The sequence below is a fragment of the Canis lupus genome, chromosome 15 (assembly GCF_011100685.1).
Source record: "Canis lupus familiaris isolate Mischka breed German Shepherd chromosome 15, alternate assembly UU_Cfam_GSD_1.0, whole genome shotgun sequence".
Taxonomy (NCBI): Eukaryota; Metazoa; Chordata; class Mammalia; order Carnivora; family Canidae; genus Canis; species Canis lupus.
This window is the reverse complement of record NC_049236.1, coordinates 1047453-1073666: the sequence shown is the minus strand read 5'-3', so window position 1 is coordinate 1073666 and position 26214 is coordinate 1047453. Positions and strand designations below refer to the sequence as shown.

Below are 26214 nucleotides of genomic sequence, written 5' to 3'. Positions count from 1 at the left end.
TGGGTACACAGACTACTTAAAAAAATCTTTAAAAAATAAAGCCATTATCTGATTAAATATAAATAGAGGTTGTTACTATTTATTTCATATTCCTGGGGAAAGCAGTCCCTATCATAAATTACTAACCATTCCAAATGGCTAAATCTGTGAATTTTATGTTTTTGGTTTCAACTAACCCTATTGACAAGTTACACATTCACTGATAAAGTGAATCACCAGAGACTATTCTGTGTTCATCCTTAACTCTCAATGCCCATCATCAGGGCCTCCGACACATACTGAATCCCTTCTGTCCCTGACTTTTTCTTTGGCTTCATACCATGTCTCAATGTTTTATTTTTCTCCCAGTTTAAATTTGCCAATCCAGTTTTAAAAGTCTGTTTGTTTTCCCTCCAACATCTTAAGATGCTGGTAATTGCCCAGAGCTCCATGGTACAGCATTTGCATGTACTATATAGAGTAAACATACTTCCCAATTTTTGTCTTGATTTACACCTATTGCCTAAGCATAATTAAGAAACACCCCCTTTCATTCTTAGAAGTTTCTAGTTTGGACTAGAAGTTAAATAGTCACTCTACTCAGACCACAAAAATAGACTGTAAATAGTCAAATATACTCAAAGGCAGGCAGCTTGGTTGGCTAGCTGGCTGAATGAATGTTTGGACAAAAACTATCTTAATGATAGCTCAGGTCCTTGGAACATTTTTCTTGAACAAATACAGGCTTTTATTACTTTTACTTTTAAATATATTGATTACCAAATTAAGCTACGTGGTTTTTTTGTTTTTTGTTTTTGTATATAAGCTAAGTGTTATTCAGGAAAGAAGACTGTTAAGGAATTTACTCTTCATCACTGGATTAAAAATAATACATAATAAACATATTGATTATAGTAAACAGTTCCTTAAATGTTAAAGATACTTAAAAACAGTATGTCCGATTAAGTGATCAATAGTTGGTCGTATCTTGTTTTTAAATCACCATTGCCTTAGCTTAGTCCTTGTAGAAATTTTTTTTAAGTTGGAGAAAAATAAAGTTTTAATGTATCACAACTGATTTCCAAGAGACAGAATTCTCACCTATGTTTAACATAACCCACAAAGCAGTTTAGTATGGCTACTATGTTATTAGGTTAGGTTAATTCAACACTGTCTTGTACCTTAGTATTTTGTCAAACTAATTATTGACCCAAAGACCAAAAGATTTTGATGGCCAAATGAAATTATAACTGACAACAATCCACATATTCTTCAAATGGTGATTAAATGTGGTAAATCCATACAACAGAATACATAAAACAAAAACAATGAACTGCTAAAACAACATAGATAGAATCTCAAATACATTATGCTAACTGAAAGAAGCCAGATCCAAAAGGCCACTGTATGAGTCCCACTTACATGAACTTCTGGAAAAAGCAAAAATATAGATTGAAAACAGATCGGTAGTGGCCTGGGGGTGGAGGAAGAGGCTGACTACCAACGGACAATAATGTTCCATATCTTGGGGATCCCTGGGTTGCTCAGTGGTTGAGTGCCTGCCTTCAGCCCAGGGCATGATCCTGGAGTCTCGGGATCGAGTCCCACATCCAGCTCCCTGCATGGAGCCTGCTTCTCCCTCTGCCTGTGTCTCTGCCTCTCTCTCTCTCTCTCAATAATGAATAAATAAAATCTTAAAAAATATATATATGTTCCATATCTTGATCACAGTGTTGGTTACACTGTATGCTTTTGTCAAAACAACTAGAATCAGGGGGTCCCTGGGTGGCTCAGCGGTTTAGTGCCTGCTTTTGGCCCAGGGCGCGATCCTGGAGTCCCGGGATTGAGTCCCGCGTCGGGCTCCCGGCATGGAGCCTGCTTCTCCCTCCTCCTGTGTCTCTGCCTCTCTCTCTCTCTCTCTCTCTCTCTCTCTCTATCATAAATAAATAAATCTTAAAAAAAAAATAGAATTATACACCAGTGAATTTTACCATATATAGTTTTTTAAATTAATTTGTTGACAAGGCACGCCTGGGTGGCTCAGTGGTTCAAGGGTCTGCCTTCAGCTCAGGGCATGATATCGGTCACAGGATCGAGTCCCATGTCGGGCTCCCTGTGAGCATCCTGCTTCTCCCTCTGCCTGTGTCTCTGCCTCTGTCTGTCTCTCATGGATAAATAAATAAAATAAAAATCTTAAAAAAAAATTGTTGACAATATATATATATATTTTTTTTTTTTACAAAATACTTTTTTTTAAAAGTAGTTTAGAGATGGGAAAAAAATAGAGGAGGCCAACAAGAACAAACTGTGACTTCCCATCCTTAAAAGATAATGGAGAATATGGCATGTGGAAATAAAAGGCCACTCTAACTCAACTGCCTTTCCTGAGTATATTGTTAGGGCTCTGTGCAGCACATTTATTTCTGCAATGTTCTCTCTGAATAGGATCCTCATCTCATTCAACTCAGTCTTTCAAATCTCTTCAAATGCCAGTGCTTATTTACTTTTAGGCTTTCTAACCTTGCTTTGTCTACTGAACTGTCTCACATTCAAAATCCACCTTTGCCTTAACATGTATTCCCTGGTACTCATCCTTTTCTTCACTCTTGGATCTCATGTGAGTACAGTGGCCCCCTCTTTAACCCCAGTTTCACATCCTGCAGTTTGTCACAAACTATGGTCCTTCTAACATATCATCAGAAGGTCAAGAGTAGCCTAATGAGCCATCACAATCCTCCATCACTCACCTCACTTCATCTCATCACGCAGGTACTTTATCATCTCATATCATCAAAGTGGGAATAGAGTATAATGTATTTCGGGGGGATGACATTCACATTTTTCCTACAGAATAACATTAACACTGTTCTATTTTATCATAAGTTATTATCTCTTACACTATGCCTAACTTCTGAATTAAATTTTATCATAGGTACATATGTATAGGAAAAAGACATGCATAGGGTTTGGTACTTTCCAAGGTTTTGGGCATCCACTGGGGTTCTTGCAATGTATCCTCTGCAGATAAGGGCAGATTACTGTACTTACATTAATTCCCTTAATTCCTGATTCTATCTCAACTTTATACTCACTGGTCCCTTAGCTCAATTTGATCATGTCCTCTTCTCAGCCTTCGAGTGGGGCTCTTACCTACCACGAATTAAAGCCACAAAGGTTATTAATTTGATCTATCCCTAAAGTGCTTCAGAAGTGGCAAACTCTAAAATATCCCTGGGAACCCTACCAGTGTTTTTTCAATCAAATAAATAACATGTCCTTATTTTTGTCTAACCAAACTCTTGCTTTTATCGTTAAATCCCACTTCCTATTTGGTTTTATACAAAGAGGTCAAACTCTTCACAAAAATCATGCATCTACTTTAAGACTAGTATTAAAATTACACTCTTATCTTCTTTCCTCAGAGTAAATACCACATACCTGTGATTTCTACAACACTGTTAATCACTTAATGTTATATCTTACATACTTTCAAACCTCTCTAGTTCTTCTACATCTTTTAACAAATCAAGTGACCAAAATAGGATACTTATGAATAAGAAATAATTTATAAATAAATACAACACAATACTAACATGGCCAAAAAAGAAAACTCTTTGTAAAAAAGAGATCAGTCAACTATGCTATGGTCCCCATACTATGACAGTGGACAATAGAAAAAAATTAGTCTCAGAATTCCAGAAAATTCTCTAGCAGCTGTTTCCTCACAAACCACTCTGATTTTCACAGCCACCAAGCCTTTATGACCTTCCTATTTCCAAGCAAGAAAAGCATGCCCCACCCTGCCCTAAAAAGCTCTTCTTAGCATGAATCCACTAAAGTTAGTCTCTCTCAGAACAGGCAGGTGGCCCTCATAGTGTCTTCTTAGCTACTACCTCAGTTCTATTAGAACTCACTGCCGCTAATTATACAACTGTTGAAACCACTTCCTGTAATCTTTTATTTCCTTTAAAATCAAAGATTCATTTTTCTGAGTTGGAGAAGAGGAAAAAAGGTTGAGAAAAGATGAAGGCAGAAAGCAAAGAAAGAGATAGGATTTCTTTTCCCATAATGTGAAAACATTTACCTTCCTTTAAGATAATTAAGAGGCATGTGTAAGTAAAAGGCAGGATAAGAAGACTTTAAAGACAATTAGATCATAAAACAAACAGAAAACTAATAAAAATAGAAAAGATAAAAATAATTAAAAATGGAGATGGACTATAAGATGCAGAAACAGGATTGTAATGAAGATAAAAGAAAATAGACATCTGTCTTAAAACAGGCAGCAGAGTTACTGATGCAAAACATAATTTCATTTTGTGTTTCTTTTTTAAAGAAAGCAATATTGTGGCTATTTGAAATTAGTTTCAAGGAACATAAGAAGACTGATTTCAGCCCATTAATGTATATGGGGGAGATTCAAATATTCAGGGATTTCACGGCAAAGACTTCTAGAAGATGAAGGATTGAGTTAGGAATAAATAGCCATATAAAAACATCTGTAATTCAACAATACTCTTCTAGGTTTAGGCTGGCCTTCATATTTCTCTGGTGATACACTGAACAGGAAGCTATACAGATAAAAATACAAGAAGATGATACTGGATGCGCTACTTCTACCTCTATCTCTTGGACCCTTATGAGTCACGGCAGCAACTAGTAAAATCCTAAGGGGTTAAAGTCCACCCCATACCCAAGATCAAAAACTACTCCCACCCCACCTTGGCTCAATGGTTTTCTCCCACTGTGGTGAGGGTGGTTTTGGAAAAGCTCCTCAAATGCCAGGCAACACTGTAATACAAAAAGAAAAAACAATTCATAAGTACCAAAACTTAACTAACATTTTGGCCTCCCTCTCAAGGAAGATTGGTGTAGTAGAAAAAGCTTTAGTCTAGGAACCAAGGAAACCAAGGGTATTCTGCTTGTGCAGCCTTCATTCTAAGTAAGATGTTTGTTACATTCCAGGTAGGGGAGGACACCAAAACTCCCACCTGCTAAAGGTTAGTAAACTAGTGGAACGTAAATCAGAAGCTGCGGATGGTCATCATTGCCATTAACTGGGCTGATAAAAGCAGCCATCAGAGAAGCCGGTAGAACTAAGGGACTTTAGTAGACTAAAATGACACAATTTAAGAACCAGGCTCCAGTTCCTCCTATATAAATTTTCTCCCTTAGTTGGTCTGTAATGGGTTTCTGTGACTACAGGTAAGTCTGGCCAATACACTTGAGTTCTAATTCCACACTGAATCTGGACAAGTCATTCCTCATATATTAGCCTTAGTTTTCTTTTCTATGAAATGGGTTAGATCTGAGGTTTTTCAAAAATGTTTTTTAGGCAATAGTATTTTTAAATAAAAAATTGTATTTTGGTACCAAAAATTAAAATGACTTTATTCCTATAAATGCATTTTATTAAGATCCAATTTAATGTACTTCTGACCACAGAAAGAACAATGGATATTTAAATCTCACCTTGAGACTGAAAATAAAAATGTCTTTATTAATATAATGTACTTTATAAGATTAAATGTATGATATTCACTATTATGACCAAAATTAATTATAGCAATGACGTGCTTTGATTAAAACAAGACTTTAAAACTGGAAACTAATGGGAAAAGTTGAAATTTGTTAAATTATCAGGATTCTGAGAAAACATGTTTTCCACATACGCCTTATCCCATGATACTATTTAATTAAAGGTGGAGAAAGTTTTAGGTTCTGCACAAAAGAAAACCTGACAGCACAAGTTCTTTTTAAATAGATCGCCAATTGGTTAAGACTTAGTACATAACACAGTAAAGCAATCAGGTGTACCGGGCTTTTTTAATGATTTAAACGTCATGTAAAAATTATATCTGAACCAACTATTTATGGTATTAAATCAGTGCTCTCAAAGAACTCTACTAAAATAATCTCTAAACTCTTGTAGGAACATTTTCAGTCAGATTCATATATACTCACTGCCCATCAGAAATTGTAATGAAGCAAATATAACATTTCTTTTTTTATAATAAGCCTGCTTTAAAGAAAAGAAACACAACCTTAGAGAATTATAAACACAGCAAATAACTGAGTCAAATAAGACTATAATAATAATCTATTCGATCTTACTTAGAACCAACTTGATGGGGCACATCACAGAAGGTACTATAAAATATACATTAAGAGTGCATTCTTTATAGTGGAAATGATTAACTTTTTATCTCTAATCTCTAGAAGTTATCTATCTAGCAGAGGATACCATTCATTCATTCATTCATTCATTCAACAAGAGTATCTCATCCGTGAAACCAGCCACTGTGCAAGCAACAGGAGCTAAAAAGTATATGTGTGTGTGTGTGTGTGTGTGTGTATCCATACATATGTGGATATATATACACACACACACACACACACACGATCCCTACCCTCTTAAAGTTTAGACTTCAACCTAAGGACAGCAGATAGTCCATGAAGATTTTAAACAAAGAAAATAAAAAAAAAAAAGAAAAGAAAATATAACAGGATAACATTTTTGAAAGACAGCATTGGCTACTATGTAAAAGTTACTATAAAGAAGTAGTAAACCCAAGGATAGACTGACTGGTTAGGAGCTACTACAGTGATGACCAAGTAACAGAAAATCAAGAGGGAATAACAGACTCAGATGAAGTATACGGAAACAAAAAAGCTTCAGAGAAGAAATGCTGTAGCTCATCAACCTTAAAAGACCCAAAGAGTAGGCCACACAAGTAGAGAAAGGGAGTTTGTGCCGTAGAAGATAATCATACGAAAAGCATGTTTGGGAAACTTCAAGCAGTTCCTCACAGTCAGTTTGAATATGAATCATAGCTAGAAAGGTAGATCAAGGAAAAGCATAAAGGGTATTTGATAACACAAGGAAACATCTCCAAGATACTGACCAGGCAGTACTTTTAAGTAGGGGTGGTAACATAGCCAGGTTTTAGACAGATTTTAGAAAGATTCTTCCAGGGATAGTTAACTTAAAAAGACTGTTTGGCTGGTTAGACTTTTTAACCAGCCAAACAATAGTGCATTTGCCAATAGATAAATACACTGTCTCAAAATCATCTAATAATGCATCCTGACAACCAAATTATGGCCCAAGAAAGTACTCTGAGCTTTAGAAACCAAGTAACTAGTACCAAGTTCAGGTCACACTGCAGTTGATATGGCTATTAAAACCAAAAAGAAGGGAAGTCCCTGTAGATAAAATACTAGAAGTATAATGGTGGCAGGAGATAAATAGAATGAAAAGGAAAAAACATCAACTAAGAAATTAAGGAAACAGAGAATTTTATTTCAGGGTAAGAATTATTGGCACTTCTGTCAAGATCTACCAAATATACCTCTTATATGCAATAAATAATGAATTGTGGTTCCTGACAAGCAATTCAAAAACCAAATAGACACTACTTAAGAAAATAAACAAAACTAGATTAGAAGCAGCAACCTATTACAGAGGACCAGCTCTACACTAGAAGTTACTTCCCACTGCTTAAAGAGAAGTGCCTGGTTGGTCCTTGAAGATTATCAACTAAATGGGGATGAAGTAGGGTAAAGTGAAGGAGCATCAGGAAGGTTCCTGACCAATGAATTAGACAGGTTCTTGAGTGCTCTCATTCCAATTCTCTTTCTCTATGTGTAACAGATTACTCAGATACAAACATGACAACAGATAAATAATGAAGAATCCAATTATTTTATCTTAAGATAATGAATCCTACCTTTCCGGGATCATCCTTTGATCGAGGCACTTTAAGGAAACACTTGTTCAGTGACAAATTATGTCGTATGGAATTCTGAAATTAAAGAAAAGCCACAGGGTCATTGGAATCCAAGAGACAAAATCTACTCTTAAAAACAGAATCAGAGGCCTAAATATCTCTGTGCACTAGAATACAATTCCAAGCTTCAAATGTAAACCTTTCCAATTTTTAAATTATCAGTGCTGCAAAGTAACTACTGGGAAAGACAGCTTCTAGTAAACTTTATAAAACTCCAAATGATGAAATATGTATCCCATTTTAAACGTTTATTAAGACCTTTTAGGAAGATCTAATCATAGGAAGATGCGCCTATGATTAATGTTAAATATTAAATACGAAATATAAAATTGTATATTACATCATGACTATGACTTTTTTTTTTTAAGATTTATTTATTCATGAGAGACCGAGAGAGAGAGAGGCGCAGAGACACAGGCAGAGGGAGAAGCAGGCTCCATGCAGGGAGCCCAACGTGGGACTCGATCCCGGGTCTCCAGGATCACGGCCTGGGCTGAAGGCAGCGCTAAACCGCTGAGCCACCCGGGCTGCCCCATGACTATGACTTTACCTGTGGTATTCATTCATTCATTTTTTTAAAAGTAGGCTCCATGCCCAACATGCAGCTAGAACCATGACCCTGAAATCAAGAGCTGCATGTTCTACCAACTGAGCCAATCAGGCAACCCCCATTCACTCATTCTTAGAATTACCCAGAATTGCAAAATGCTCAGTTATTCTACCTGAATTATAGGAGATAATTTTTTTCTTTCCTGCAATGTTCAAATAAGCTATAATGCACAAGTATTATCATTTTTCTAATGAGTTAAAAAAATGTTTAAGCAAAAACAATTCCACTGTTCCATTACAAGAATGTATAGAAGCTAATTAGGTTCTTACTTCAATTTGTAAGAAAACACATAAAACAGGGTAGCCCTGGTGGCGCAGCGGTTTAGCGCTGCCTACAGCCCAGGGTGTGATCCTGGAGGCCCAGGATCGAGACCCACATCGGGCTCCCTGCATGAAGCCTGCTTCTCCCTCTGCCTATGTCTCTCATGAATAAATAAATAAAATCTTAAAACACACACACACACACATAAAACAGTGGCTACAGAGGGCTAGCAAGAACATCTAGCTCCATCAATGCAGCAAGAAAGAATAACTATCTTGGATGGCAAGAAAATGCACTCAGCAACCTGAAGAATCTGTGAAACAGAAAATCTTCTCTTGAATAAGGACTGTGCCACAATTTTTACAAAAAATACCCAAAGGCCATTTCTTTTTAATACAATGTTCCAAAATCCATTCCATAATTTCTGTGCCAACATGGCCAGGTATTTAGTAGATAGAGAGGGGGCTCCAAAAGCATTTAGCCAATTTTAGGGGAGAGCATTTAGGGCATATTTTAAACATAAAATCCAGAACTCTAACAACAATGCCTATATGAAAACTTTCCTCTCAGGACACCTGAGTGGCTCAGTGGTTGAGCACATACCTTCAGCTCAGGTTGTGATACCAGGATCCTGGGATTGAGTCCCACATCGGGCTTCCCATAGGGAGCCTGCTTCTCCCTCTGCTATGTCTCTGCCTCTCTCTCTGTGTCTCTCATGAATAAATAAAATCTTTAAAAAAGAGAGAAAAACTTTCCCCTCGTAGAGGAATATCAGGATTACAAAAGTCTTTTAAAAATGACCACCGAATATAAATTCAAGCCTATCTTATTACCAAACATTAATTTCAAACTTAAGAATGGGAGTTCCACCTCTGCTTGGGATATAAACAGCTACAGAGAGTAATGATCACTCCCAAACAATGAAAAAACGTTTAATGGTAAAGCCAAAAAACAAAACCAAAAAAATCCTATTTTTGAGTCACATCAGAGAGATGAAGCTGCAAGGCAGCACAACAAATTAAATTCCTAAGAAGGACAAGCCCATTCAAGGAGAAAGCAGACAAACTGTCTCATCTTTTGGCAGAGTATGGGAGAAAGAAGTGGCCACCATCCAAGCATCCAAGAAACTAGCTAAAATTTGTAAGGTAAAGCATAGGCTGGTGTGTCAGTTTTTTTTTTTTTTTCTTCAAGATTTTATTTATTTATTCATGAGACACAGAGAGAGAGGCAGAGACACAGGAAGAGGGAGAAACAGGTTCCCCAAAAGGAGCCTGATGCGGAACTTGATCCCAGACCCCAGGATCACTCCCTGAGCCAAAGACAGAGACTCAACTGCTGAGCCACCCAGGCGTCTCCTATGTGTCAGTTTAAAGTAGCAAGGGCCCCAACCATAAGGGAAGTTCCTACTCACTCTTAAAGCTCTTTCCCCATGAGCCTTTATTACATGCTCACAAGAAAGAATGGGAATAAGAAAGGAGAACAAAGAACGTTTCCCTTGTAGTTCATAAGCAGGAAGGAGGTAATAGACAGTTGTAGTGGGAAATAAGGCCCTACCACCTTCAAGAGATCTCACAAAGCAACTTTAACTATGAGGCAGGAGCAGCAAAACTCACCGACAGGACTCTGGCAAAGACTGATTCTGAGGGAAGAATGGAAATGAAAACCCTCTCAAGACACAAGCGAAGATCTACTGATGGCTGGGAAGGAAGAGTAGAAGCAAACCCCCTTTACCTCTGGGAAAACTGTCAGAAAGTGCCTTGGACCCGGGACCCTACATTAAAAGAAACTACAGATACCCTAGTATGGCTCAAGGGAAGAAACACTGAAAGGCCATACCTCAAGTCCAAGGGCCTAAGTATGACTGAGGCTGAATCAAGAAAAGAGGGACACCTGGTTCCTTCAGTGGGTAGAGCAAGTGACTCTTGATCTTGGAGTCATAGTAGGGGCCCCAAGTTGGGCATAGTTATTTTAAAAAGGAAAGGAGGGATCCCTGGGTGGCGCAGCAGTTTAGCGCCTGCCTTTGGCCCAGGGCACGATCCTGGAGACCCGGGATCGAATCCCACATCGGGCTCCCAGTGCACAGAGCCTGCTTCTCCTTCTGCCTATGTCTCTGCCTCTCTCTCTCTCTCTGTGTGACTATCATAAATAAATTAAAAAAAAATTTTTTTTAAATAAAAAATAAAAAGGAAAGGAAAAGGAAAAGGAAAAGGAGGAAGGAAAGAAAGCAGAGAAAACTCAAAGCCCCTATCCCAAGCCCAGCAGTGAATAACAAGTGAGAACAGCCTATTGATAGAGGACAGGCAGGAACATGGAGAGATCCCCAATTGTAGCAAGGTAGGCAGGGACAACAAAAATCTAAAGAGAAAACAGGAAAACTGAGAAAATTCTATAGTACCCAGGCACCTCATTCCAAGCACAGGTAATAAAAGCCTATTGCTACAGCAATGTAAAGTCTGTGGTATACTGAAGGTAAAGATACCAACAACAAAACCCAAATCCAACTCAATTATTGACAAATTGATTCAACTCTCCAAACAAATGGCCTGGGGAGAAAGACACTTGTCCATCTACAGGTATAAACATTATTTACCTTGGGTTGCCTGGGTGGCTTGGCTGATTAAGCTTTGACTCTTGATTTTGGCTCAGGTCATGATCTCAGAGTCATGAAATCCACGCTGGGTGTGGAGCCTGCTTAAGATCCCCTCTCTCCCTTCTTCCTCTGCCTCTCTCCTCAGCCCCCACCAACCACACTCACTTGCTCTCTATACCATTTATCTCAATCTTGACCATTCTTCTATACATATTATCTGGCACTCAAACACTGCAAGACATGTAAGAAATGCAAGGGAAGAAACTCCACTGTCAAGACATAAAACTATCAATATTCAAATGAAAGGTGTTAGAACTATCAGACTAGAACTTTAAAATAACTAACTGATATGTTCAAGGACCAAGTAGAAAAGGTGGTAACTTGCATAAAGAGATAGGGAATTTCAAGGACACCTGGGTGGCTCAGCGGTTGAGCACCTGCCTTTGGCCCAAGGCATGATACTGAGTCCCACGATTGAGTCCCACATCATGTTTCCTGCATGGAGCGTGCCTCTCTCTGCGTCTCTCATGAGTAAATAAATAAAATCTTTAAAAAAAAAAAAAAAAAAAAGAGATGGGGAATTTCAACAGAGATGTGGAAACTGTAAGAGTGAAAAGTAAATAATAAAATTAAAGGACATAATCAAAGATAAAGAACTCCCTAAATAGATTCATCAGCAGACTGGACACAACCAGGGAAAAGCTCAGATATTTGAGGCTAGATCAAGAGAAATTACCCAAATTGACACACACGTGTACAAACTTTAAACACACACACAAGATCGTTCAAAAACTGTGGAACAATATATGTAATGGGAGTCCCAGAGGAGGAAAAAAAAAAGTATGGAGAAGAAAAATGTGAAGAACAGACAAGACTCTTCTGAAAATAATTCAAGACATCAAATCACAGATGCAGAATTTCAGAGAACGCCAAACGGAAGAAATTAAAAATTCACACACCTATTTTCATTAGAGGTCAAAATGGTGAAAATCAAAATGAAGAGAATATTGTGAAGGCAGCAAGAGGGGGAAAATTATGTACAGAGGAATAAAGATAAAAATTATAACATCTCAAAACTGTGCAAAGTTTTTGAGACATCTCAAAAACTGCAAATTAGAAGGCAACAGAGTGACATCTCCAAAATACTAAAAGAAAAAAAAAACATTCTGTATGCACTGAAAATGTCTCTCAAAAATGAAGACAAGATAAAGACTGAGAAAAGCAAAAGCTAAAAGATTTTATTTTTTATAGTGCCAGTTGGCTGGTAATGCTATATGGAAGTTCTTCAGGCAAAAATGTAACAAATAGGAACTTGGATCTACAAAAAGAAATAAGAGTTCCAGGGGCACCTGGATGGCTCAGTTTGTTAAGCAGCTGCCTTTGGCTCAGGTCATGATCCCAGGGTCCTAGAATCAAGTGCCATATTAGGCTCCCTGCTCACCCAGGAGACTGCTTCTCCCTCTCCCTCTGCTTGTGTGCTCTCCCATGTGCACTCTTTGTCAAATAAATAAAATCTTAAAAAAAAAAAAGTTCCAGAAATTGTAAAAATGAAGGTAAATTTTAAAAACACTTTTTCTTATTTATAACACTTTAAAAATATTAATTATCCAGGGACTCCTGGATGGCTCATCGGTTTAGCGTCTGCCTTCGGCTCAGAGTGTGGTCCCGAAGTCCCAGGATGGAGTCCTACATTGGGCTCCCTGCAGGGAGTCCTTTTCTCCCTCTCTGCCTATGTTTCCCCGTTTCTCATAAATAAATAAAATCTTTAAAAAAATAATAAAATAAAACTATCTCGAGAAAATATAACAATTATGAAGTTTATAATATAAAAGTAAAATGTATGACAACAATAGCACAAAGGATGGGTCAAAAGAATTAGAAATAGAAGGTTTATAATGTTCTTACACTATACATAAAATGGTATAGTTGAAAGCAAACCTTCATAAAGATGCGTATGGTAAAACTAGAACAGTCACTAAAATTTAGAAGGGGTATAACTGATAAAATAGTAGCAGAAATAAAATGGAATCATAAAAAATAGCCCAAATCTAAAAAAAGACAAGAAAAAAAAGGAACTAATTTAAACAAACTGGAGTTCATCTACCCACCTTAAAAGTTTAAGATGGGGGTGAAAAAATTTTTCTATATGGCCTCAGGGGAAGGACACATCTCTACTTAGGGCTTCCTCCTCTACAAAAAGCTAAGATGTATGTTGGAAATCATCAAGACTCCCCCCCAAGTCCTTTTTTCATTTCTCCATTTGCTGCCTACGTAAATCTCATCTACAGCCATGGCTTCAATGACCATCTGTGATGATCTGGACCTCCAAACTACACCTGTCTCCTGAGTTCCTAACATATATTTTCAACAATCTACCAGACATCTCCAGAAACACCTTAAACTCAGTATGATTAAAATTAAACTCAATCTTTATCCCCACAGTGATCTTCCAGTTTTCTCTTCTCAGGTTAAAGACAGTTAGTTATTCACATAACAGCTCTAATCAGAAAGCATTAAGATAGGCACTTAGATGGATCAGCTGGTTAAGCATCTGCCTTCAAGCTCAGGTCATGATCTGAGTCCCACATCAGACTCCCTGTTCAGACTCCCTCTGCCCCTCCCCTCAGCTCATGTTCGTTCTCTCTCAAAAATAAAATCTTTGAAAAAAATTTTAAAAGAAAGCTTTAAGACATACTTAAAATTAAAACCCTTCTCTCTTCTTCACCATCTAAAATAAATGTTACCAGATCTTTTTTCTTTTTTAAAGATTTTATTTATTTACTCATGAGAGAGACAGAGAAGCAGAGACATAGGCAAAGAGAGAAGAAGGCTCCCCGCAAGGAGCCTGATATGGGACCCCGAAGTCATGCCCTGAGTCAAAGGCAGTCATTCAACCACTGAGCCGTGCAGGCATCCCAATCTGTTACCAGATCTTAAGTCTACCTTTGATCCACCTACTTTATTCCATCTCCCATCACTATCTCAATCCAGGACACCATTCTCACCAAAAATAGTACAAAGGCTTCCTAAGTGGTGTCGTCCTCCACCTTTCTCTCTTTGTCTCTCCCCCACCATGCTCAACTCTGCAGGCAGTTCTCCACAAGGTATTCAGTATTATTCCTTCACTTAAAACTTTTCAATGACTTCCCACTGCACTTAGGATAAAATCCAATAACCTTATAGCCTCCAAACTCCTTCATCTGACCCTACCCTCCTTACCCAACTGTCTATATTCATCCCCTCTAATGTTCCTTCTCACCTCTAGGCTTTCCATTTGTTGCTCCCTCAAAGAGGACTGCCCCCAGCATTACTCACTCTATCCCTTTCACCTGAGTCTATTCAACTTCAATTCATTCTTGGCTTAAACATCAGTTGTTTGTTTTTTTAAAGATTTATTTATTCATGAGAGACAGAGAGAGAAGGGGGGTGGGGGGGCAAAGACACAGGCACAGGCAGAAGGATACTCCCTGCAGGGAGCCTGATGTACGGGACTCAATCCCAAACCCTAGGATCATGCCCTGAGCCAAAGGCAGATGCTCAACCACTGAGCCACCCAGAAGTCCCTAAACATCAGTTCTTTAGGGAAGTCTTCTCTGACTTTTCTCAGTAGTTTAGGTCTCACTGTAATAAACTTCTCACCCTGGACTTCTCATCACACTTATAATTATTTGTTTAATGGTCTTCTTCCCACATACTGCATCCTATACCAAAATGTATGTAGGCTCCATGATGGTAAGGACCTTGTCTATCAACTCATAACCTAGAATATAATGCTTTTCATATGGTAATCACAAATCAGTTGAAAAAAAAAAACCAAAAGCATATTTAGAAAGTTAAAATACCCAGAGGAAAAAATAAAATAAAATAAATAAAATAAAATAAAATAAAATACCCAGAGAAAGGGGTGTCTGAGTGGCACAGTCGGTTAAGCATCTGACTCGTGGTTTCAGCTCAGATCATCATGTCAGGGTTGTGGGGTCAAGGCCCAAGTTGGGCTCCAAGTGGAGCCTGCTTAAGACTCTCTTTCCCGGGATCCCTGGGTGGCGCAGCGGTTTGGCGCCTGCCTTTGGCCCAGGGCGTGATCCCGGAGACCCGGGATCGAAACCCACGTCGGGCTCCCGGTGCATGGAGCCTGCTTCTCCCTCTGCCTGTGTCTCTGCCTCCCTCTCTCTCTCTGTAACTATCATAAATAAATAAAAATTAAAAAAAAAAAAAGACTCTCTTTCCCTCTCCCCTTCCCCCTGCATGTGCATGCCCCACCCCCTCTCAAATAAATAAATCCTTAAAAAAGTTTTTAAAATACCCAGAGAGATACGAAAGTCAAGACATGAATATATATATATATACACACACACACACGCAATGAAGATCCTCACATCTTGGCCAGACTGTAACTATAATAATTCCAAGAAAAGAAGTTAGGAGAATAGAGGTAGATATAATTTAAATGGTCTAGGTTAACCTGGAGAAAAATGGCCCAGGTTAAATAACTGATCAAAGCATACTGCTTGGCCTTAAAAATCTCAGCCCCAAAAGTGGTTTCTCAAAAGTAAAATTTATCTGGACTAAAATCACTTATAATGGTTTTTAATGCCAATTCCTAGGCTCTATTCAAGATGACTAATTCAAAATCTCTGGAGTTGTGACCCAGGAATCTAAATTTTAAAAACATTCTAAGTGATTTTTATTTTAAACTTAAGTTTAAACTGGTACCTCTAATTCAAATTAACCACCACATTCCTACCTGTATCTCGTTTTCCCCCTCACTGTGAGAGCCCTAGTTTCCCAACATCAAATATATGTACTCATGTATTCTATCATACCATGCATATTATATAGTTTTAGAATTGCTCCCAACTTCTCTTCTTGGGGTTACTGGAGGTAGAGACTGACTGCCCCTAGTGAAAAACCACTAAACAGAGCTATTAAGTAAACATCACGGTTTCTTTGCAATTCTTTTCAATCTTAGTATATGGAAATAATAGAATACTCTTTTCAAAAGTTCCTTGAATTTTTTTTGTGTGATTGTGTTATTCATTTGGTAAGACGTATGGCTTGTCTGTTTCTGCTTATATTCAATTCTAAAGTTTCCTTTTTCCATCCTTTTTGGTTCTCTCTCTCTCTCTCTCTCTATATATATATATAGTGTAAAAACACATGGTTTAGAACGAAATAAAGTGTACTCAAAATCTTATTCTCTTCTATACTCCTTCCACCTAGGTTCCACCCAGGTTCCACCCAACCCCTTATAAGTAACTATATTCACTACATTTCTAGTTTATTATTTGTTTCTTTTTAACAATAAACAAATATAGATTTTTCTTTCTCTGCCCACATAAAAAGAATACACTCCACATACACATAACATTTTTTTGTATTTTTCTTTTTATTACCCTAAACTCCAGTAAGCTAAAAGGTTTTCTTTAGTAAAACGAATAGCACAAAAATTTAAATTTAGTAAACGAATAGCACAAAAATTTAAATAAAAATTAAATTAGAGGAAAAACTCTAGTTCAGATTACAAAATCATTCCATCATAGAAATTAAAATAGTGTTTTTTAAACTCTTCTGGAATATTCAAAGAGTTATTTTCAGTATATAACCTCCCTTCAATGCCCTAGCACAGAAATGAAAGGGAATTCTAACTAAATATTAAAGTTCTATCTGAATCCTTTCAAATGACCATGGCAATTTTCTCCTCTGGGTGACAAGAAATACTGAGCACCAGACTGTAGGAGTGTGCAAAACAAATCTAAGGAGAGCAAATTGTAAAATGTGAAAATAGAGTTAAGACCTGAGCAAAGGAGGTGGTAAACCAGTTTCCATTTGTCTCCATTTGCAATGTTTATTTTAAATTATTTCTCTGTCTACAGAAATAAAATTGGCAACAATCCTGGCAAGTTCTAAGCACCCTAAAATTGGGGTTTAAAAGAAAAACTATAAGATAGCAATCCCTGGAAATATTAAAGATCTGCCTAAAGCAAGAGATTGGACCAATCTCTTTGGTTCTATGAGGAACATACTCCTCCACCTATTCCCATTTCTTCCTTTTCCCCTTCTTTCCTCACTATAACTAAGCCATTATCTTCCAGCTAAAACTATCAGTTACTTCCAAACCAGTGTCAGGGCATGAGTTGGGCTGGCCAGCAGCACAAAATTCAGCAGAATGGATGTGGCACTCTCATGTGGACTTACACTTGAGCCAAGCTGAGGTCAGACAGTAAATGAGGTACATAATTGATCTTCATGTACTATTCACTTCAAAATTTGGACCAAGCTCTTCAGCTTGGCATTCATATATTCACGGAATCTCTGCATTCTGGCTCTATCCCAACTCTTACTGCTTTCTCTCAAGAACCCCTATAAGCAACTGTTTCCTGAATGTTTTATATATATATTTTTTTTTAAGATTTTATTTATTTATCCATGAGAGACACAGAGAGAGAGAGGCAGAGACACAGGTAGAAGGAGAAGCAGGCTCCATGCAGGGAGTCCGATGCGGAACTTGATCCCGGGACTCCAGGACCACGCCCTGGGCCGTAGGCAGGCACCAAACTGCTGAGCCATCCAGGGATCCCCCTTTTATATATATTTTAAATAAAAACCCAAATCTTCCTCGTCTTCAAAATAGTGCTCAATTACACTTCCTCAATAGTTTTCTATTGATTCACCCTTCCTGTGTGCTCCTAGCACTTAGTCTTTTTGCCACTCAAGAATCTCATCACACTTGCCATAAGCTCTTCTAAATTCTCACAGCACTTCTTAACTTCAATCTTCATTTAACACTCTTTACTAAGCCACACATATACTGGATAGTATTACACACAGTAGGTGTGCCCCATTAGTCAATTCATCACAGCACAGTATTCTGTATTTCTCTATTACAGAACTGTTTACATAACATCATACTTACTTGTTTATAGATTATCCCCCTTATCCAATAAAGATTATAAGCTTCCTTAGGGGGCCTGTGTTAATAAGTTTCTTAGTACTGCCAAACTCAACATACTCACAAGAGTATACAGTAAGTAAATCCTTTTCAAATTAAAGACTAAAGTAGCTGAAAATAAGAGGATATGATCTAGGCCAGAGTCCACAGAATGAACTCAGCCAACAGACTTATGTTTGGCCTGCACTGTATTAAAGAGAACTGGAATTAAAATTTAAAAATTGGGAAACAGGGCAGCCCAGGTGGCTCAGTGGCTTAGCTCCACCTTCAGTCCCGGGTGTGTTCCTGAAGACCAGGGATCGAGTCCCACGTCAGGCTCCCTGCATGGGAATGGAGCCTGCTTCTCCCTCTGCCTGTGTCTGTGCTCCCCTCCGCCCCCCGTGTGTGTGTGTGTCTGTGTCTCTCATGAATAAATAAAATTTAATAAATAAATAAATAAATAAATAAATAAATAAATAAATAAATAAATAAATAAATAGGGAAAAAACACACAAAATCCAGATTTCTGAATTTTCAGGGGGTGGGGGGATGTAAGATCTGTCATATTCTCTAAAATGCAACAAGTGCCTAGAGCACAGCTGCCTTACATTAGACATGCACTCTTCTGTTAGGCATCTTTTTTGCTTTACTCATTTATGTCACCTGTCTGGTTTCAGCAAATATTTAGGTTTACAACCAGTTAAAGAGACCCATGAATCCCTGATGGGCTTTCTAAGCCAAAGCCACTTATTCAAATTTGGCATGTCTATTCCCTAGCCACCATATTTTTCCAATATTAAACAGGTTTATCAAAATCTGCCTTCCCTCATCCGAAATCTTGACAGAAGGACTCTACTGAATAGTAGTGCCTAAAGCCAGAGCACACAGTTTACATGGATCACTACTACTTGGTTAAAATGATGTTTTTTTTTTTATTCATGGATCAAATACTTTTATGTATTTCCTCCAATGAAATATTGTTAAGAGTAGACTCTTATTCATATTATACTGTTAACAATTGCTGCTCATACTGAGTTGGCCAGTTAAGAGACAGACCATCTTGGAAAATTAAATTCAATAAATATTTATACAGTGTTTACAAAATTATAGGCCTTGTGTAATGGTTAAGGCATGAGATTTGAAATCTCCAAATCTCCAAGTTTGTTACTAAATCTTGGGTTCCTGCATTCTTTGAGAAACTGTAAAGTTAGTTCTCTAAGCCTCAGTTTTCTTACTTTGCAAATTTGGACAGTAACAATACTTACTTCCTAAAACTGTTGTGTGACTTAAAAAGACAAAGATGTCAGAAGGCACTTGGGAGTAAAGCACCTGACACATAGAAATAAAAGCAACTATCACTTAAGTATTTGGGTACAGAAACAAAAACTAATGAAACAAGATATTTAAGCAAAAATCTAAAAGTCTATGATGCTGTTATTTATCAAGCATATGGAAACAGAAGAGATTAGTTCTATAGGGAGGAGAGAGGTAACACACAAGCTGAAAGACAAAATAGGATAATGCCAACTAGAAAAAAAGGCAGAAAGTCCAAGGACAAATAAGAGAAAATTGAAAGCAAGGAAAAAAAAAATCACAGCTTTTATTTCCAGGGACAGCTAGCAGGCTGGAATAGGCAAAAGAAAAAAGATGCATGAGAAAGAACTAGAAAAAAGTAAAGCTATGAAAGAAGGCTGGGACCAAGATTCAAGGTTTCATTTGAACCACATTTCCTAGGCTTACTAAATGGAAGCACTGTACTAGGACATGGAATAGAAGTGGATATGTTAAAAATCCCTTCCCTTGAGACACCTGATTATCTGACATGGTGCATAGCACATCATCAATGCATAATAAATCAGTAAATATCTTTAATAAATCTAGTCAAACAAAAAAGACAAAAGTGTTGAGACAGGAAGGCTTAAAAGAAACAAGAGTAATTACCATCTAAAACTCTAAACTCCCTTTTTCCACATGCATATACACATACCCTACATAGCATACAACTGGGTAATTCTCATATGGGAATATAAACAATATCTGCAGACACAAAAGAAAGTTAAATTGAATTATTTGTTGTAGAACATAAATTAGGTAGGAAACCAATTTGACAGTTCATCAAAAAGCTTAGATGAGGAACGAGGGCTTCTTAAAATCTGGTTGATTCTACGAGTGGACAGGAATAATACAAGATGAGCCTGGAACATCTTGTTGTGCCAGAAAGTTAAAAAGTGCTAAACAAACAAAATAACAGGGCCAAATCAAAAGGGCACAGGAGCCAACTTCTAAGAGCTCTTTATGGCCAAAGCTTCAACTATCTGATTGACAAATAATGACAGCACAAATAAATGTCCATGAATGCATACTATGCAAAATAAAAGACTGAATAAGTAAATAAAACGAGAAAGTAGAAGTCTTGAATACAAAAGAATCCCAATTAATAGAGAAGGAATAAAGGAAAAGAAAAAACTCGAAAGTACTGAACTAACATCAATTTCTCAGTTTTTATCACTGTACTATGATTACCTAAGATGTTAACATAGAGGAAGTGATTGAAGGACACAGGGGAACTCTCTGGACTATTTATGTAACTCTTCGATAAATCTAAAACTCTTTCAAAATGAAAGTTAAAAAAAAACCTTAGATGAGGAAAACAATACTAGTTACAATACTTTTTTTTTAAACTAAAGACCCACTATCCACTTACCTGAGCTGTAAGTATTGTTTTCCAGTAAATGCTAATTATCTCTGTTCTTACTTTATGTTCTCTCAGTCATGCAACATAATAAAGTTTTAACGAATTGGTATTCCATCAAAGATAAAATTAATCACTTAATAAAAAAATTTTACTTGTCTGACATCTTAAAAATGACTAATCATCAGAATTTCACTTTTTAATTATATAAGCCCCTACAAAGCTTTATCTTCAATAGAGCCATTTTTATGTTTATAGCATAAAAATAATAATTTAAATAAAATCCTTACCTTCCAACCACTGCCAGCCTCTCTATAATATGGGAAGTTATCACAGATCCACTGGTAAATCTCACTTAGAGTCATTTTCTTTTTGGGTGAGCTATTAATTGCAAATGTAATGAGGCTGGCATAACTGTATGGAGGTTTCCCATCTTTGTGCTGTTGGACTTCTTCTTGGTCCAGTGTTGTATTTGGGTCAAGGAGTGCATTCTTCTTGGAAATTCCTGTTCCATGTGCATTTTGTGTAGCATCAGATTTTTGGATGGCTGCTCTCATGGTGAGCTGTGGTAACCAGTCCATAGATGTTAGGCTGCTCTCCAGTTCAGATGTCATCCTGAAGGTAAATAGACTCCTTAGTCAATATCAAGGAAAGAACCCCTGCTTCTCAAAATATCCAATATTCACAAATCTAGGAGTTCCAAAGTGAGGGAAAGCCTGAGTTAAATCTGGAGGAAAAAGATTGAGTATGTTAATGACCAAAACAAATATTTAAGGGCTCAACATTTCCAATCTTTTTAAATTTTTTCCTCTCCAAAATACAATAAATTTGGTTTTAAAATGTTTAAGATTCAGAACAATACCTACACACAAAGTGATCCCAATGCCAATGTTTCTAAAAAAGACTGTCACTTTAAATAGGGCAACAGGATCATAGTATGAAAAATAAGTCTGCAGTCCAGCTCTTTACTCACCAATACCGCAGGCCCTTTAAAATCTTAAGACTGTACACTTGGCATTTCTTTTACACAAATTTTAGGGGAGTCATACAAACAAAAGACTATCCAAAGTAAAGAAGTCAGAAAAGTGACTGAGAAATAAGCACAGGAATTTGCAAGGAGAAAAGAAGGTAGAGCTGAGCAGGTGGGAGGTAGGAAAAGCAAGAAGCGTAGACAAGAATAGTAAGCAGACAAGCTAGCTGGGGGAGCTGACCGAAAAGAGGAATGCAAACTCAAGGACACTGATGAACAAGAGAAGAGGAGGATAGGCAGTACCAAGGCAGCTAAAAAAAATAAATAAGTAAAACACCACAAAAATCAATGAACAAGCTTAAGAAAACTAAAGATCTGGGAGTGTAGGATAGATGAGATAAAATCATATAAATGGATAGCAAGAAGCATTAAAAACTCAGGGCGGTCTAATGCAAACATCTAATGATCTGGATTCTGTAATGTATTTCTCTCCAAGGCTGAAAAATTCAGGCCATTACAACCCAAAGAAAGAAAAGAAAAACAAAATCTGCCAGGTTAACACATATTCCGGAGAAGGGAAAAGGCTGCTTGTAGAATTGAGGATAAAAACATAGAAACAAAGCTTGACACTTCACACTGGAATTGCTAACTTTCAGCAGAAGATACAAAACCTGTCTACCATGGGATTAAAGAAACAGGAATAATGACTGTGGTGATAGAGAAGAATCAGACTTCTAAATGCTATCAAAGTAACAAGAAAAAACAAAGTACCTCACCGAAAGGAAAAATTTTGTGGCAAATAAAATCCAATACGGGCCCTCATCCCAAATGGCTGCAAAAGGGACTCTGGCATACGTGCTTGGGATATGCACTTCTGGGAGCCAATACAGAACTGATAAAGAATGCAGGCTCTCAAGTCAGAGAGATCGGAGTTCATACTAATTCTACTAGTTACTAGGTCCAGGAAATGGAAATTAACATCTCTAAACTCCAGCTTTCTCATCTGTAAAATGAAACAGTAATAGTTCCTACAGTTAAAATATTACTTTGAGGGGGCACCTGCACCCAGTTAAGCATGGACTTCCAACTCAGGTCATCATCTCAGAGTCTTGTGATGGAGTCTTGCATCAGGGCTCTCTGCTCAGTGGGGAGTCTGCTGCTCCCTCTTCTTCTCCCCTGTCACACACCCCTGTCCCCCACCCTGGCCCCAGCTGGAGCACGCTCACCTGCACTTTCTCTCTCTCTCTCAAATCTTTAAAAAATTAAAATATTACTTTGAGAATTAAATGTGGTAGCATATACACAGAAGAAACATCCGTTAAGCATTAGTTAATAATAATATTACTCTAGGATTATCTGGCGAGGGTACTACTGGAGTATAAAGTAAACCAGATTAGGCAACAGTAATTATAAATCAAGAGACAGTCTTGAGGAGTCTATCTGTACTGCCAGTAGAGACCTATTATCTTGCTCTTTGGATATTTTCATCCACAGTTTTACCTTTTTCACTTTCTCAAATTTCCTCCATCTCTACTCTATATATTCCTCTAAAAATGTGAACTTTAAATTCTCTACACAGCACCTTCAGAGATTAAAAATAAAAACAAAAACAACTTACCATCCTGCTCTATAATCTCAGCATTATATGACATGCTCGTTGCCAGGATGAAATAAGTTATAGGAACTTAGGGAATAAAGAAAACGCAAGGGCGCCTGGGCGGTTCAGTCAGTTAAGCGACTGCCTTCGGCCCAAGTCATGCTCCCAGGGTCCTGAGACTAAGCCATGTGTTGGCTCCTTGCTCAGCTGGGAGCTTTCTCCCTCTCCCTCTCCCCCTCCCCCAACTCATGTTCTCTCTCTCTCTCTCTCTCTCAAATAAAATCATTTCTTAAAAGTTAAGAAATAGGGCAGCCTGGGTAGCTCAGCGGTTTAGCACCGCCTTCGGCCCAGGGCGTGATCCTGGAGTCCCAGGATCAAGTCCCACATCAGGCTCCCTGCATGGAGCCTGCTTCTCCCTCTGCCTGTGTCTCTACCTCTCTGTCTGTTTCTCATGAATAAATAAATAAAATCTTTAAAAAAAATAAATTATTTAAAAAAATAAAAATTAAGAAATAAAGAAAACAAGATAATTTAGAAAGTGGGGTTTCTGTTTGCAAATTATTAAAATTTTTAAAAGATTTTATTTATTTATTTGACAGAGAGAGAGAGTGCACGCGCGCATGCACAAGCAGGAGGAGCAGCAGGTAGATGGGAGAGGGACAAACAGGCTCCCCGCCAAACAGGAAGGCTGACATGGGGCTCAATCCCAGAACCCTAGGATCACAACCTGAGTGGAAGGCAGGTGCTCAACCAACTGAGCCACCCAGGCGCCCACAAATTTTTAAATTTTATATATTCTTGGTAGTAAGGTAAAAAGTGCTTCCACTGCTGTGTGTCACTTGGTTGCCGCAATGGTTCTCCATTAAGCATGAAGAACACAAAAAATGACCATTAGATTTGGCCAGATCATCAGTAACTTTAGAAAGAAACCTCTTAATGGAATGGTGATGACAGAAGTCCACTTGTATAAGAGAACAGATGGTGGTAAATTTAAAAACAGCATGAGAGGCTCTGAGGAATCTGGTTATGGAAATCTGGTTAAGAAATGTCAGGCCCTCATTACCTCACCTCATTCCAAAAGCTTCCTAGCTGGCCTCCCTGACTGATTTCTTACCACTCCTCTCTGCTAATCACCTCCAGAGTCCATGCATACACTCCAAGAGAAATCTGGCAACACTATTTTCACGTCCTTGTGCCCCAAAACTTTTAATGGTTCCCTTTCTCCTATTATACTAAATCTAAACTCATTTTCAACTACCTTAGTTTTTATTAATCTTTTATTAATCCTTCTCTAAATTCCCAGAGCAATCATAACCTCAATATGGCATTTACCATGCTGTTTCATACATATAATTGCGTCATACACCTAAGCTTACTACACCCTCATTCCCTCTTCTCTTACCTCCCCATTGAGAAGAGTACCCATACTTCAGATACTAACTAACCCATGCCAGGTACATGTTATCTGAAAAATAACACAGAATTTGGATTAAAAACATTCCTTTCTGGAACGTCTTTTCCTTCTAACACTGCCTAGCTGGTTTCTACTTCTTTTCAAGTCTCAGATTAAACACCCCCGCCAAAAGCCTGGTCAATCCACTCTTCTTCCATCTCCTAAACTGAACTAGAACCTACTCTCATAGTAGCATATCAACACCTCTATCCCAGGATTTACATAGAATTATAACTATCTTTATCTATCTCCCCAGAGACCATGAGCTCCTTGGAAGAAGAAACTTTCTTATTCTTTTCTCTCTCTAATGCCTAAGAACATAATAAGTGAAGGGTTAATGAAAAATGGTTAAATGATTGAACAGTGACTAGCCAATGAAGGTATGAATGTGATCCTTCCCAAAAAAAGTGAAATCATACACAATGACAAGCTAAAAGGAAGCAGTGAACGAAAAAAGGACTCAGTAGCATGAGGTAAGGATAATCACAGGATTCAAGAACTTTATGAATTGGAAAAAAGTATGACTCAGACTGACAAGTAGCACCACACAGGAACAGAGACAGTTCTGGAATAGCAGAGAAAAATAGGAAGATGGAAGCAAAGATAAAAAGATAATGTTACTTATAGGAGAAAACAGGGCATGGAAAATTGAAGTCTTAAATTCTTAACTCTGTAACAATATTTATTGCTAAAAAAAAGTTTCATGAGGAATCTTTTCTGCATAAAATGAGACTGTAAACAGCACTGAGATATAACAACTCAACATTAAGTCATGAGATGGGGGAGAGGAAGGGATTCTAATCCCACTTTATGAAACACTGCCACTGATATCTCAAATAAGCTTTCTGTGTACTTTAACATATTGCTTGGCCTCCCTCTGCAACCTCCCTAACTACCAAGGAGTAATCAATAATTACTCAGGAAGTTTTCAAGCTTTCAACAGTATCAAAAAGGAGGGGGGGAAAAGGGAGGGAAAAGGTAGAGATATTGTTGGCTTCCTAAATAAAGGTAAGACAACAACAAGGAAAATAATAATAATGAGGATAATGATGTCATGACCTAGATATTCTTGAATCCTCCCACTCTATTCCTAGCACTTGGCATTTCATCTTGAAAGACTTAAAGGGACGCCTGGGTGGCTCAGCAGTTGAGCATCTGCCTTTTGGTTCAGGGCATGATCCCGGAGTCCCAGGATCGAGTCCCACATTGGGCTTCCTGCATGGAGCCTGCTTCTCCCTCTGCCTATGTCTCTGCCTCTCATGAATAAATAAATAAAATCTTAAAAAAAAAAAAAAAAAAGACTTAAGAACAATCACAAGACCCATTTATCATAAAACTTCTAAG

The 26214-nt window shown here is 37.7% G+C and overlaps 1 protein-coding gene across 5 annotated transcripts in view; it reads right to left on the bottom strand.

Moving 5' to 3' along the window:
• Positions 1–26214, bottom strand: part of FOXJ3 (forkhead box J3) — a 141841-nt gene that overhangs the window by 77081 nt on the left and 38546 nt on the right. For all 5 annotated transcript variants that reach the window (XM_038557690.1, XM_038557691.1, XM_038557694.1 and 2 more), the window contains 2 exons: positions 21141–21465; positions 7710–7784 (listed from right to left, as the gene is read on the bottom strand). In XM_038557690.1, coding sequence (XP_038413618.1) covers positions 7710–7784; positions 21141–21465 — 400 coding nt within the window. The remainder of the gene's footprint in view (positions 1–7709; positions 7785–21140; positions 21466–26214) is intronic.